Source organism: Leptodactylus fuscus, chromosome 5, assembly GCF_031893055.1.
Source record: "Leptodactylus fuscus isolate aLepFus1 chromosome 5, aLepFus1.hap2, whole genome shotgun sequence".
NCBI classification, from domain to species: Eukaryota; Metazoa; Chordata; class Amphibia; order Anura; family Leptodactylidae; genus Leptodactylus; species Leptodactylus fuscus.
In genome coordinates this window covers 578,995-593,259 of record NC_134269.1, presented here as the reverse complement: position 1 = coordinate 593,259, position 14,265 = coordinate 578,995, and the positions used below count along the sequence as shown (strand labels likewise).

Below are 14,265 nucleotides of genomic sequence, written 5' to 3'. Positions count from 1 at the left end.
CTCCGGCTACTGGCTGTGTAGGCACGATGTGATGACGTCACATTGTGGCTACAACTGTGTCAGTGAGACTGCGGAGAGAGCAGCGGGGGAACGAGGAGAAGGTAAGTGTAAGGTGTACACATTGAGGTGGAACATGAAACTGGGGGCACATGAACGAGAGGACGGCATGACACTGGAGCAGAGATGGAGAGGACATGAATCTGGGGGCAGAGATGGAGAGGACATGAATCTGGGGGCAGAGATGTGGAGACATGAATCTGGGGGCAGAGATGGAGAGGACATGAATCTGGGGGCAGAGATGGAGAGGACATGAATCTGGGGGCAGAGATGGGGGGACATGAATCTGGTGGCAGAGATGGGGGGACATGAATCTGGGGGCAGAGATGTGGAGACATGAATCTGGGGGCAGAGATGGAGGGGACATGAATCTGGGGGCAGAGATGGGAGGACATGAATCTGGTGGCAGAGATGGGGGGCATGAATCTGGGGGCAGAGATGGGGGACATGAATCTGGGGGGCAGAGATGGAGGGGACATGAATCTGGTGGCAGAGATGGAGGGGACATGAATCTGGGGGCAGAGATGGGGGACATGAATCTGGGGGCAGAGATGGGGGGACATGAATCTGGGGGCAGAGATGGAGGGGACATGAATCTGGTGGCAGAGATGGAGGGGACATGAATCTGGGGCAGAGATGTGGAGACATGAATCTGGGGGCAGAGATGGAGGGGACATGAATCTGGGGGCAGAGATGTGGAGACATGAATCTGGGGCAGAGATGGAGGGGACATGAATCTGGGGGAAGAGATGTGGAGACATGAATCTGGGGGTAGAGATGGGGGGGACATGAATCTGCGGGCAGAGATGGAGGGGACATGAAACTGGGGGCAGAGATGGAGGGGACATGAATCTGGGGGCAGAGATGGGGGGACATGAATCTGGGGGCAGAGATGGAGGGGGGGACATGAATCTGGGGGCAGAGATGGAGGGGACATGAATCTGGGGGCAGAGATGGAGAGGACATGAATATGGGGGCAGAGATGGAGGGGACATGAATCTGGGGCAGATATGGGGGAAATGAATCTGGGGACAGAGATGGAGGGGACATGAATCTGGGGACAGAGATGGGGGACATGAATCTGGGGGCAGAGATGGAGGGACATGAATCTGGGGGAAGAGATGTGGGGACATGAATCTGGTGTAAGAGATGGGGGACATGAATCTGGGGGAAGAGATGGAGGGCATGAATCTGTGCTACGCGCGCCGAACATTTTGTCCCTCCTTTGGTTCTTCAAAAGTTGGGAGGTATGCACAAAGCAGGAAGGCGGCAGATTGTATATAGTGTCCTATCTACAGGTTATAGAGTAGGAGGTTCTGAGATGATTTAGCAGTGTAAGGGTGCGTTCACACGATGTAACGTGCCGCGTGATATGGCACGTATATGGCGTGTGAGAGTTTGCGCGCTGTAAACGCTCCCATTGACTTCAAAATCACGGCCGCAAAATAGCGCCACGTATACGATTCCCGCTCCCATTGAAATCAATGGGAGCGTATACGGCCCGCAAAAGCTCCCGCGGCGTCTACGTGCCAAATTACGAGCCAAAATACATCGTGTGAACCCAGCCTAACAGCGCAGTGTGATCAGTCACTTACCCGGAGATTAAAGGGATCCTACAGTCTTATTAACGTATCATCACTAGGTCTTCACGGGGCCAACTTCTGGAGCCACAAATATTCAGTCATTCATCCAGTTTCAAGGCCATGTTCACAGCTCAGCCCCAAACAAGTTTATACACCAATGTACTTGGTTTTCTATGAAGAGGCCCCATCACTTAGTGATCACTGTGGTCACTTCAAACAGCTGATCGCAGGGGACCCCAGTGTAAGACTCACACTGATCTGATACCAATGTCCTATCTAAAGACTGGTCATCAATATCATAGTCCTGGAAAATTCAGAGATGGTGAGGGGACATGATACTGGGGACAGAGATGGAGAGGAGACATTATACTGGGGGAAGAAGTGGAAGAGGAACGTTATACTGGGGGCTGAGATGGAAGGGGGGCATTATAATGGGGGCAGAGATGAAGGGGGACATGAAACTGACGACAGAGATGAGGGGGGACATTATACTGGGACAGAGATGGAGAGGAGACATTATACTGGGGGAAGAAGTGGAAGAGGAACGTTATACTGGGGGCTGAGATGGAAGGGGGGCATTATAATGGGGGCAGAGATGAAGGGGGACATTAAACTGAGGACAGAGATGAGGGGGGACATTATACTGGGACAGAGATGGAGGGGAGACATTATACTGGGGGAAAAAGTGGAAGTGGAACGTTATACTGGGGGCTGAGATGAGGGGGGACATTATACAGGAGCAGAGATGGAGGGGAGACATTATACTGGGGGCAGAGATGGAAGGGAAACATTTTACTGGGGGAAGAAGTAGAAGGGGAACGTTATACTGGGGGCTGAGATGGAAGGGGGGCATTGTACTGGGGGAAGATGTGGAAGGGGAACATTACACTGGGGGCAGAGATGGAAGGGGAACATTATACTGGGGGAAGAAGTGGAAGGGGAACGTTATACTGGGGGCTGAGATGGAAGGGCGGCATTATACTGGGGGCAGAGATGAGGGGGGACATTATACAGGGGCAGAGATGAGGGGGGACGTGAAACTGAGGACAGAGATGAGGGGGGACATGAAACTGAGGACAGAGATGAGGGGGGACATTATACTGGGACAGAGATGGAGGGGAGACATTACACTGGGGGCAGAGACGGAAGGGAAACATTATACTGGGGCAGAGATGAGGGGGGGACATGAAACTGGGGGCAGAGATGAGGGGGACATGAAACTGAGGACAGAGATGAGGGGGGACAATATACTGGGAGCAGAGATGGAGGGGAGGACATGAAACTGGGGGCAGAAATGAGGGGGGCATGAAACTGTGAGAGAGATGGAGGGGTAGATGAAACTGGGGGCAGATGACGGAGGATATCAAACTGGGGACAGAGATGGAGGGGTGAAATGAAACTGGAGGTAGATGAAGGGGGCACTTAAACTGGGGGACATTAAGGTGGACATTAAACTGGGGACAACTGGAGGGGGCATTAAACCATGGGAGTAGCTGAAGGGGGACCTTTTTTCCTCTAGTTGCCCCCAGTTTAACGTCCCATTTCAGTCGCCATTAATTTATTGCCACCCTCCAACTACCCCCACTGTTAATGTCCCCCTCCAGCTGCCCCAGTTTCATGTCCCCTCTAGTTTCCACCAGTTTATACTGGGGTACCAGGAGAGGGACTTAATACTGGGCAGTTGGAAGGGAACATTCTAATGTGGGGATATATAATGTACAGGTGACTGTAGGAGGATTATACTGTGTGGGGGCACATGAAAAATGAATGGGAATGGGCGGTGCCAACATAAAATTGGGAGGAGCTAAATATGCCACGGCGCGCTATGCGTGCTGCACATTTTGTCCCTCTTTCTGTTCTTCAAAAGTTGGGAGGTGTGCGTAAGAGTAACACAAGGCCCGGAAGCAGAGAAGGAGCCTGAGCACCAATCCACCATTTATGGAACCACCTGGGACACAGCTTCACCAACCTATGACCTACTTCCATGGCCTACCATATTTCATCTTGTATCCAGACATTTAACTTCCAAAAATACCAGATTAAAGCTTGACTCGCCTGAATATGCGGCATCAGGGGTCCTCAATGAAATTCTGCGTAAAATGATGTGTTCTGCTTCGTACATGGAAGATGTTGCCAATGTGCCGAGACCCAGTCATGGCTCCACCATCATGTTTAGCTGTCTGTCTAACTATCTACCTCTATCTGCACAACCCAAATTCTTTCTTGGCTCCACCAATAGCGTGTTTAGGAATAGCAAAATAGGAATAACAATCTTGTGGTTCACCTATTACATGGCTGGAAACTAAGGTGGCTCACAAAGTAGGACATCTTAGAAAACTACCAACTATGACCCTTCCAGATCTTAAAGTACGGACAACTAAAAGGCTTCTTCATGGTGGGGCTTATTGATGGGAAATGTGAAGTTCAACCAAATAAACTGGATAAGATTTTGTTTGGCAGCACTATCGCTGACTCCATGTTGGACCATATGCTGAGACATCATTTGGTTGACGTGCCCACCTGAGCATTTTTGTGCCCACTGGGGGTGAAGATGGTACATGGGTGCCAGGCAGTTTTGAGGGCACTAGTTACTGAGAAATGAAGGGGTGCTCATCTCCGTATAATGTGCAAAGCAATCTACACCTTAAACCTACCACCAAGCCCAAATAACCCAGAACAACTAACAAGGTGGCCAGAATGGTATCTGGATGGGACAGACTTGTCCCATGGTCTTTGGTAATGAACTAGTTCCTTAACTCTATGGAATTGATTTACCTACAAAATCAACACCACGTGGCATCTGATCTTACCAGTCAGCCCGGTACTGTATTTGTTCCATTTTTGAGGAAGTGAACAGGGAGGAAGAAGATGCTGGTATTCTTAATCTACTCTTGGATGCTCACCAAGACATGTCTCCTGAGTCAGTGGCTTCAGCCTATGACCTCGATTCTAGCTGATGTTATAGATCAGTAGAAGAAACTGTTGTCTATAGAACTCATAGAAACTGAACTTACCTTGAAGGAACGGTGTCTCATAGACAAGGAGGAGCAGGAGGGGCAGTTTGGGATTAAGATTGAGAAAGATAGTAGGACGGTGATGGATTTGGGTTAGGGATTAGAGGTTATCAAACTGGTTCATAATAAGTCGGGCTCTTTATACATGTTCCGAAAAGTTTGTGTTTAGACAACCAGAAATGGTGGGGTTTACCATCCATAAATGGTTTTGTGTCAAAGTGTCAAGATGTTAGTGAACCCCACTTGACTTCTGAGGTCCATTCACGGAAGAAGATGGAAAATCCCCAAAACACCAAAGCTGCCAAGCATTATGTACCAGGCGCCACAAGGGAGCCCATGGGTATTAGCACTTATTTTTCCATAACTCCCATGGGCCTCCGTCAGAAGAGACCCCAGACTATAATAGTGACAGTCTTGGTTCGGACCTAACAAAGATTATAAGATTCACCCATCACTACATACCACCGATGAACAAGAGGGACGATGTTTCCAGAAGAAAACAGTCCAAAACACAAGCCCTATAAACAATAGAATGAAGTCCTATAAGGTTTGACTTCACCTACAGATCCCCTACAACGGGTGGATTGGCATCAACAATGTCGTAGATGACCAGGGTGAGACTGGACCACTACAGTTCTAAAGGGTCCTCCGGGGAGCTCAGGCTCTGACTCAATAATGGTCCAGCAGAAGGCAACCAAATTTGGGTATCATGGTCAATTTACTTGCATTTGCTAGAGGGTTTTGCACCAGGATCCCTTTACCTCAGCACAAATACGTAGATGACAATGGTGGAGATTATCCAGTAATAGGAGATATCTGTCCAAGCTCAAGGAAATGATCATCAAGCTTTGATTGCCAAATCATTCTTGGATTGACATTTTGATTTATAAAATATCTTGTAATATCTTGAGGTGAAGTAATTGGGTTGATCCGCCCTAAGTCCACACCTGTAGTAATAACATGGGTGTTGATGATTGAGGAGGGTTACTGAGGGTGACCTCTTTATATAAAGGAGACTGCTAGGAGTGGGCAGAGTGTTCTCATCTGGAGACTGGTGAGGGTTGTCCTGGTTTGTGTGGGGCACATCTCCACCTCCTCTCCAGATCTTCTAAATTTTTCCTTCCTTCTCTGCAGGTTTGCAATCCCTATTGGAGAATGAAGCTGTATATTTCTGTTCTCGTCCTTCTCCTGGTACCGCTCTTGGCCACTGGACATGAAGTTCCTTGCAGTCTTGACAAAGCAATAAGATCGGTTGGTAAGTAGCATCATCCCTCCTTCCTTATATCTCCATGACTGGGTTCATTTGCTTTTAATGGATCTACTCAGTGGAACAGAATAAAGTTTTAGTCCTAGAGCCCCAAGTGGCCCCCATGATCTATACAATGTCATCATTGGGGTGGTGGGTGAGGGGATCTGAGGATCTCTTGTATCTGGTGACCATTGTTACAGGAGTCTGATCACACTTTCTATTTTCAGTGGCTCAACACATATCGAAATTGGATCTTGACTGCACCTTTTCCCATGACCGATCCTCCTACGCCAGCTGTCCCTCAGGTAAGCAGACCATGTGTTGTAGTAATTCTATACTTATTATTAGGGTCTCTCTGGGTGGCTACAGGTTTATGATCTTACCAGTAATGGGGCCATTCCATGCATCTCCTCCAATCTTCTCCCCATCCTCTCGGGTTGATGGAAGCCATTATTTTCCCATGTTCTACCAATGTTTCCCTTCTCAAAACCTTAGCTTCACAAGTCTGACCTTTATTGGCAGTATTCCTGAGGACACTACAGTAGAAGACAAACCATCCTCCATACTTTGAGGATTGGGCATACTGCTGTGACTGGTGGAACTGCCTTTACATATTGGGGTTTGGCTCGTAACACTTGGTGTTGATGGTGGTGTTGTCACCTTTGTATCGTGTATTTGTCGTCTACTGTATTTTGTATTTGATTTTTCCCTTACTAAATTTTAATATTTTTATAATATTTGGATTACTGCGAGTGCCATTTTCCTCATTTTTTGTTTAGTTTTGTTTCTACTAGGGAGGAATTTGGGGACACTGCTTTAACTATTAGAAGAGAAATAGGGGACACTGCTGTGACTATTGGAAGAGAAATGGGGACGCTGCTGTGACTACTGGGAGAGAAATAGGGTACACTGCTGTGACTACTGGGAGAGAAATAGGGGACACTGCTGTGACTACTGGGAGAGAAATAGGGGACACTGCTGTGACTACTGGGAGAGAAATAGGGGACACTGCTGTGACTACTGGGAGAGAAATAGGGGACACTGCTGTGACTACTGGGAGAGAAATAGGGGACACTGCTGTGACTACTGGGAGAGAAATAGGGGACACTGCTGTGACTACTGGGAGAGAAATAGGGGACACTTCTGTGACTACTGGGAGAGAAATAGGGGATACTGCTGTGACTATTGGGAGAGAAATAGGGGACACTGCTGTGACTACTAGGGAGAAATAGGGGACACTGCTGTGACTACTTGGGGAGAAATAGGGGACACTTCTGTGACTACTGGGAGAGAAATACAGGGCACTGCTGTGACTACTTGGAGAGAAATAGGGGATACTGCTGTGACTATTGGGAGAGAAATAGGGGACACTGCTGTGACTACTGAGAGAGACATAGGGGACACTGATGTGACTACTGGGGAGAAATAGGGGACACTGCTGTGACTATTGGGAGAGAAATAGTGGGCACTGCTGTGACTACTGGGAAAGAAATCAGGGACACTGCTGTGACTGCTGGGAGAGAAATAGGGGACACTGCTATAACTACTTGGGGAGAAATAGGGGGCACTGCTGTGACTACTGGGAGAGAAATAGGGGACACTGCTGTGACTATTTGGGGAGAAATAGGGGACACTGCTGTAACTACTTGGGGAGAAATAGGGGACACTGCTGTGACTACTGGGAGAGAAATAGGGGACACTGCTGTGACTACTGGGAGAGAAATAGGGGACACTACTGTGACTACTGGGAGAGAACTAGGGTACACTGCTGTGACTACTGGGAGATAAATAGGGGACACTGCTGTGACTACTGGGAGAGAAATAGGGGACACTGCTGTGACTACTGGGAGAGAAATAGGGGACACTGCTGTGACTACTGGGAGAGAAATAGGGGACACTGCTGTGACTACTGGGAGAGAAATAGGGGACACTGCTGTGACTACTGGGAGAGAAATAGGGGACACTGCTGTGACTACTGGGAGAGAAATAGGGGACACTGCTGTGACTACTGGGAGAGAAATAGGGGACACTTCTGTGACTACTGGGAGAGAAATAGGGGATACTGCTGTGACTATTGGGAGAGAAATAGGGGACACTGCTGTGACTACTAGGGAGAAATAGGGGACACTGCTGTGACTACTTGGGGAGAAATAGGGGACACTTCTGTGACTACTGGGAGAGAAATACAGGGCACTGCTGTGACTACTTGGAGAGAAATAGGGGATACTGCTGTGACTATTGGGAGAGAAATAGGGGACACTGCTGTGACTACTGAGAGAGACATAGGGGACACTGATGTGACTACTGGGGAGAAATAGGGGACACTGCTGTGACTATTGGGAGAGAAATAGTGGGCACTGCTGTGACTACTGGGAAAGAAATCAGGGACACTGCTGTGACTGCTGGGAGAGAAATAGGGGACACTGCTATAACTACTTGGGGAGAAATAGGGGGCACTGCTGTGACTACTGGGAGAGAAATAGGGGACACTGCTGTGACTATTTGGGGAGAAATAGGGGACACTGCTGTAACTACTTGGGGAGAAATAGGGGACACTGCTGTGACTACTGGGAGAGAAATAGGGGACACTGCTGTGACTACTGGGAGAGAAATAGGGGACACTGCTGTGACTACTGGGAGAGAAATAGGGGACACTGCTGTGACTACTGGAAGAGAAATAGGGTACACTGCTGTGACTACTGGGAGAGAAATAGGGGACACTACTGTGACTACTGGGAGAGAACTAGGGTACACTGCTGTGACTACTGGGAGATAAATAGGGGACACTGCTGTGACTACTGGGAGAGAAATAGGGGACACTGCTGTGACTACTGGGAGAGAAATAGGGGACACTGCTGTGACTACTGGGAGAGAAATAGGGGACACTGCTGTGACTACTGGGAGAGAAATAGGGGACACTGCTGTGACTACTGGGAGAGAAATAGGGGACACTGCTGTGACTACTGGGAGAGAAATAGGGGACACTGCTGTGACTACTGGGAGAGAAATAGGGGACACTTCTGTGACTACTGGGAGAGAAATAGGGGATACTGCTGTGACTATTGGGAGAGAAATAGGGGACACTGCTGTGACTACTATGGAGAAATAGGGGACACTGCTGTGACTACTTGGGGAGAAATAGGGGGCACTTCTGTGACTACTGGGAGAGAAATAGGGGACACTGCTGTGACTACTTGGAGAGAAATAGGGGATACTGCTGTGACTATTGGGAGAGAAATAGGGGACACTGATGTGACTACTGGGGAGAAATAGGGGACACTGCTGTGACTATTGGGAGAGAAATAGTGGGCACTGCTGTGACTACTGGGAAAGAAATCAGGGACACTGCTGTGACTGCTGGGAGAGAAATAGGAGACACTGCTATAACTACTTGGGGAGAAATAGGGGGCACTGCTGTGACTACTGGGAGAGAAATAGGGGACACTGCTGTGACTATTTGGGGAGAAATAGGGGACACTGCTGTAACTACTTGGGGAGAAATAGGGGACACTGCTGTGACTACTGGGAGAGAAATAGGGGACACTGCTGTGATTACTGGGAGAGAAATAGGGGACACTGCTGTGACTACTGGGAGAGAAATAGGGGACACTGCTGTGACTACTGGGAGAGAAATAGGGGACACTTCTGTGACTACTGGGAGAGAAATAGGGGACACTGCTGTGACTACTGGGAGAGAAATAGGGGATACTGCTGTGACTATTGGGAGAGAAATAGGGGACACTGCTGTGACTACTAGGGAGAAATAGGGGACACTGCTGTGACTACTTGGGGAGAAATAGGGGGCACTTCTGTGACTACTGGGAGAGAAATAGGGGACACTGCTGTGACTACTTGGAGAGAAATAGGGGATACTGCTGTGACTATTGGGAGAGAAATAGGGGACACTGCTGTGACTACTGAGAGAGACATAGGGGACACTGATGTGACTACTGGGGAGAAATAGAGGACACTGCTGTGACTATTGGGAGAGAAATAGTGGGCACTGCTGTGACTACTGGGAAAGAAATCAGGGACACTGCTGTGACTGCTGGGAGAGAAATAGGAGACACTGCTATAACTACTTGGGGAGAAATAGGGGGCACTGCTGTGACTACTGGGAGAGAAATAGGGGACACTGCTGTGACTATTTGGGGAGAAATAGGGGACACTGCTGTAACTACTTGGGGAGAAATAGGGGACACTGCTGTGACTACTGGGAGAGAAATAGGGGACACTGCTGTGACTACTGGGAGAGAAATAGGGGACACTGCTGTGACTACTGGGAGAGAAATAGGGGACACTGCTGTGACTACTGGGAGAGAAATAGGGGACACTTCTGTGACTACTGGGAGAGAAATAGGGGATACTGCTGTGACTATTGGGAGAGAAATAGGGGACACTGCTGTGACTACTGGGGAGAAATAGGGGACACTGCTGTGACTACTGGGAGAGAAATAGGGGACACTGCTGTGACTACTGGGAGAGAAATAGGGGACACTTCTGTGACTACTGGGAGAGAAATAGGGGACACTTCTGTGACTACTGGGAGAGAAATAGGGGACACTGCTGTGACTATTTGGGGAGAAATAGGGGACACTGCTGTGACTACTGGGAGAGAAATAGGGGACACTACTGTGACTACTGGGAGAGAACTAGGGTACACTGCTGTGACTACTGGGAGATAAATAGGGGACACTGCTGTGACTACTGGGAGAGAAATAGGGGACACTGCTGTGACTACTGGGAGAGAAATAGGGGACACTGCTGTGACTACTGGGAGAGAAATAGGGGACACTGCTGTGACTACTGGGAGAGAAATAGGGGACACTGCTGTGACTACTGGGAGAGAAATAGGGGACACTTCTGTGACTACTGGGAGAGAAATAGGGGATACTGCTGTGACTATTGGGAGAGAAATAGGGGACACTGCTGTGACTACTGGGAGAGAAATAGGGGACACTGCTGTGACTACTGGGAGAGAAATAGGGGACACTGCTGTGACTATTTGGGGAGAAATAGGGGACACTGCTGTGACTACTGGGAGAGAAATAGGGGACACTACTGTGACTACTGGGAGAGAACTAGGGTACACTGCTGTGACTACTGGGAGATAAATAGGGGACACTGCTGTGACTACTGGGAGAGAAATAGGGGACACTGCTGTGACTACTGGGAGAGAAATAGGGGACACTGCTGTGACTACTGGGAGAGAAATAGGGGACACTGCTGTGACTACTGGGAGAGAAATAGGGGACACTTCTGTGACTACTGGGAGAGAAATAGGGGATACTGCTGTGACTATTGGGAGAGAAATAGGGGACACTGCTGTGACTACTGGGAGAGAAATAGGGGACACTGCTGTGACTACTGGGAGAGAAATAGGGGACACTGCTGTGACTACTGGGAGAGAAATAGGGGACACTTCTGTGACTACTGGGAGAGAAATAGGGGACACTGCTGTGACTATTGGGAGAGAAATAGTGGGCACTGCTGTGACTACTGGGAAAGAAATCAGGGACACTGCTGTGACTGCTGGAAGAGAAATAGGGGACACTGCTGTGACTACTGGGAGAGAACTAGGGTACACTGCTGTGACTACTGGGAGATAAATAGGGGACACTGCTGTGACTACTGGGAGAGAAATAGGGGACACTGCTGTGACTACTGGGAGAGAAATAGGGGACACTGCTGTGACTACTGGGAGAGAAATAGGGGACACTGCTGTGACTACTGGGAGAGAAATAGGGGACACTGCTGTGACTACTGGGAGAGAAATAGGGGACACTTCTGTGACTACTGGGAGAGAAATAGGGGATACTGCTGTGACTATTGGGAGAGAAATAGGGGACACTGCTGTGACTACTGGGAGAGAAATAGGGGACACTGCTGTGACTACTGGGAGAGAAATAGGGGACACTGCTGTGACTATTTGGGGAGAAATAGGGGACACTGCTGTGACTACTGGGAGAGAAATAGGGGACACTACTGTGACTACTGGGAGAGAACTAGGGTACACTGCTGTGACTACTGGGAGATAAATAGGGGACACTGCTGTGACTACTGGGAGAGAAATAGGGGACACTGCTGTGACTACTGGGAGAGAAATAGGGGACACTGCTGTGACTACTGGGAGAGAAATAGGGGACACTTCTGTGACTACTGGGAGAGAAATAGGGGACACTGCTGTGACTACTGGGAAAGAAATCAGGGACACTGCTGTGACTGCTGGAAGAGAAATAGGGGACACTGCTGTGACTACTGGGAGAGAAATAGGGGACACTGCTGTCTGTGACTATTTAGGGAGAAATAGGGGACACTGCTGTAACTACTGGGAGAGAAATAGGGGACACTGCTGTAACTACTGGGAGAGAAATAGGGGACACTGCTGTAACTACTGGGAGAGAAATAGGGGACACTGCTGTAACTACTTGGGGAGAAATAGGGGACACTGCTGTGACTACTGGGAGAAATAGGGGACACTGCTTTGACTACTGGGAGAGAAATAGGGGACACTGCTGTAACTACTGGGAGAGAAATAGGGGACACTGCTGTAACTACTTGAGGAGAAATAGGGGGCACTGCTGTGACTATTTGGGGAGAAATAGGGGGCACTGCTGTGACTACTGGGAGAGAAATAGGGGACACAGCTGTGACTACTGGGAGAGAAATAGGGGGCACTGCTGTGACTATCTGGGGAGAAATAGGGTACACTGCTGTGACTACTGGGAGAGAAATAGGGGATACTGCTGTGACTATTGGGAGAGAAATAGGGGACACTGCTGTGACTACTGGGAGAGAAATAGGGGGCACTGCTGTGACTATTTGGGGAGAAATAGGGGACACTGCTGTGACTATTTGGGGAGATATAGTGGACACCCCCTGTAGCTTTAACACCACAACATCAGGGCACTCCTGTGACTACTGACTGAATAAGGCACATGGGTTGCCATTATTGGGGTGGGGAGGGCAATAATCTGGTCGCAGGGCAGACACAGCTGTAGTGTGCTTTATGTCTGACCTAAGCTCCGTCTCTCTCCAGGTTACAAAGCAGTCAGCTGCTCCTGCGGGATGGGCTGCGGCTCGTGGGACGTCCAGTCACCCAACAGATGTCACTGTCAGTGCGGCGGTATGGACTGGACAACGGCGACCTGCTGCAAGGTCAAGCTTCAGTCATACTAGATAAAACATATTGGGGGACTTACCCAGCCCCGTCCTCCAGAATTCTGCAATAGAAAATTTTGCGAAACAAAAATTGATCTATTTTTTGTGAAAACATTTTGCTAGATTTTTCAGTTTTCTACCACGGAGCGCCCTCATGGAAAGTGATTGTGGTTAGAAATCTCATCCGGTGAAGGTGGAGAAACATCAGGACGCCAAATTTATGAAATATTGGGGAACGCTTGACCAATTTGGTGCAAATTTTGGTAATGCAAAGTCTGGCAAAACTGACTTTAAAAATTCCCCACAAAGTAAAGTCCATCCCTGTGTCTGAGCCGTGCGGTGTAACTGCGGTGATGGGAACGCTCATTGTCAGATTTCTCTTCTTCACTACCAATGAAATAAAAGCTTTGTCCGACTCTTGTCTATTGGTCTGTGTCTACACAGCTCGGACACTGTTCACACTCACCCAGGGGCTCCGGGGGATAATAGTCATATATTCAGTGCACAGACACACTCAATAAAGGAGGGCTCTGCAGGGGGGACCACAGACCACATCTCAGGACCACACTGGTGGTAGCAGGAGACGGACGCTACACCCCACACAAGCGGCTCAGGTAGTGCAGCTCATCCATGACGGCACATCAATGTGAACTGTGGCAAGAAGGTTTGCTGTGTCTGTCAGTGTAGTGTCCAGAGGCTGGAGGCGCTACCAGGAGACAGGCCAGTACACCAGGAGATGTGGAGGGGCAACAACTCAGCAGCAGGACCACTACCTCCACCGCCACTGTGCAAGGAGGAACAGGAGGAGCACTGCCAGAGCCCTGCAAAATGCCTTCCAGCAGGCCACAAATGTGAAAGTGTCTGCACAAACGGTTAGAAACCGACTCCATGAGGATGGTATGAGGGCCTGACGTCCACAGATGGGGGTTGTGCTCACAGCCCAACACCGTGCGGGACGCTTGGCATTTGCCACAGAACATCAGGATTGGCAACTTGGCCACTGGCGCCCTGTGCTCTTCACAGATGAAAGCAGGTTCACAGTGAGCACATGTGACAGACATAATAAAGTCTGGAGACGCCGTGGAGAGTGATCTGCTGCCTGCAACATCCTTCAGCATAAGCGGTTTGGCAGTGGCTCAGTAATGGTGTGGGGCCGCACAGTCCTCCATGTGCTCTCCAGAGGAGGCCTGACTGCCATTAG

At 49.2% G+C, this 14,265-nt stretch overlaps 1 protein-coding gene across 1 annotated transcript; it reads left to right on the top strand.

Annotated features, from left to right (window-relative positions):
- The first annotated feature begins 5,704 nt into the window (after positions 1 to 5,704).
- On the top strand, positions 5,705 to 13,082 carry LOC142204217 (resistin-like). Its single transcript, XM_075275527.1, has 3 exons — positions 5,705 to 5,909; positions 6,131 to 6,208; positions 12,943 to 13,082. Exons 1-3 carry the CDS (start codon positions 5,810 to 5,812, stop codon positions 13,080 to 13,082), a joined length of 318 nt encoding a protein of 105 aa, XP_075131628.1. The 5' UTR covers positions 5,705 to 5,809.
- Positions 13,083 to 14,265: the final 1,183 nt, after the last annotated feature.

What these genes read in the sequence shown, in the direction of transcription:
- LOC142204217 (XM_075275527.1), top strand. Translation starts at nt 5,810, where the DNA reads ATGAAGCTGTATATTTCTGTTCTCGTCCTTCTCCTGGTACCGCTCTTG. An exon ending in CAAAGCAATAAGATCGGTTG is followed by an intron (nt 5,910 to 6,130) that starts GTAAGTAGCATC and finishes TTCTATTTTCAG; the next exon opens with TGGCTCAACACATATCGAAA. An exon ending in CTACGCCAGCTGTCCCTCAG is followed by an intron (nt 6,209 to 12,942) that starts GTAAGCAGACCA and finishes GTCTCTCTCCAG; the next exon opens with GTTACAAAGCAGTCAGCTGC.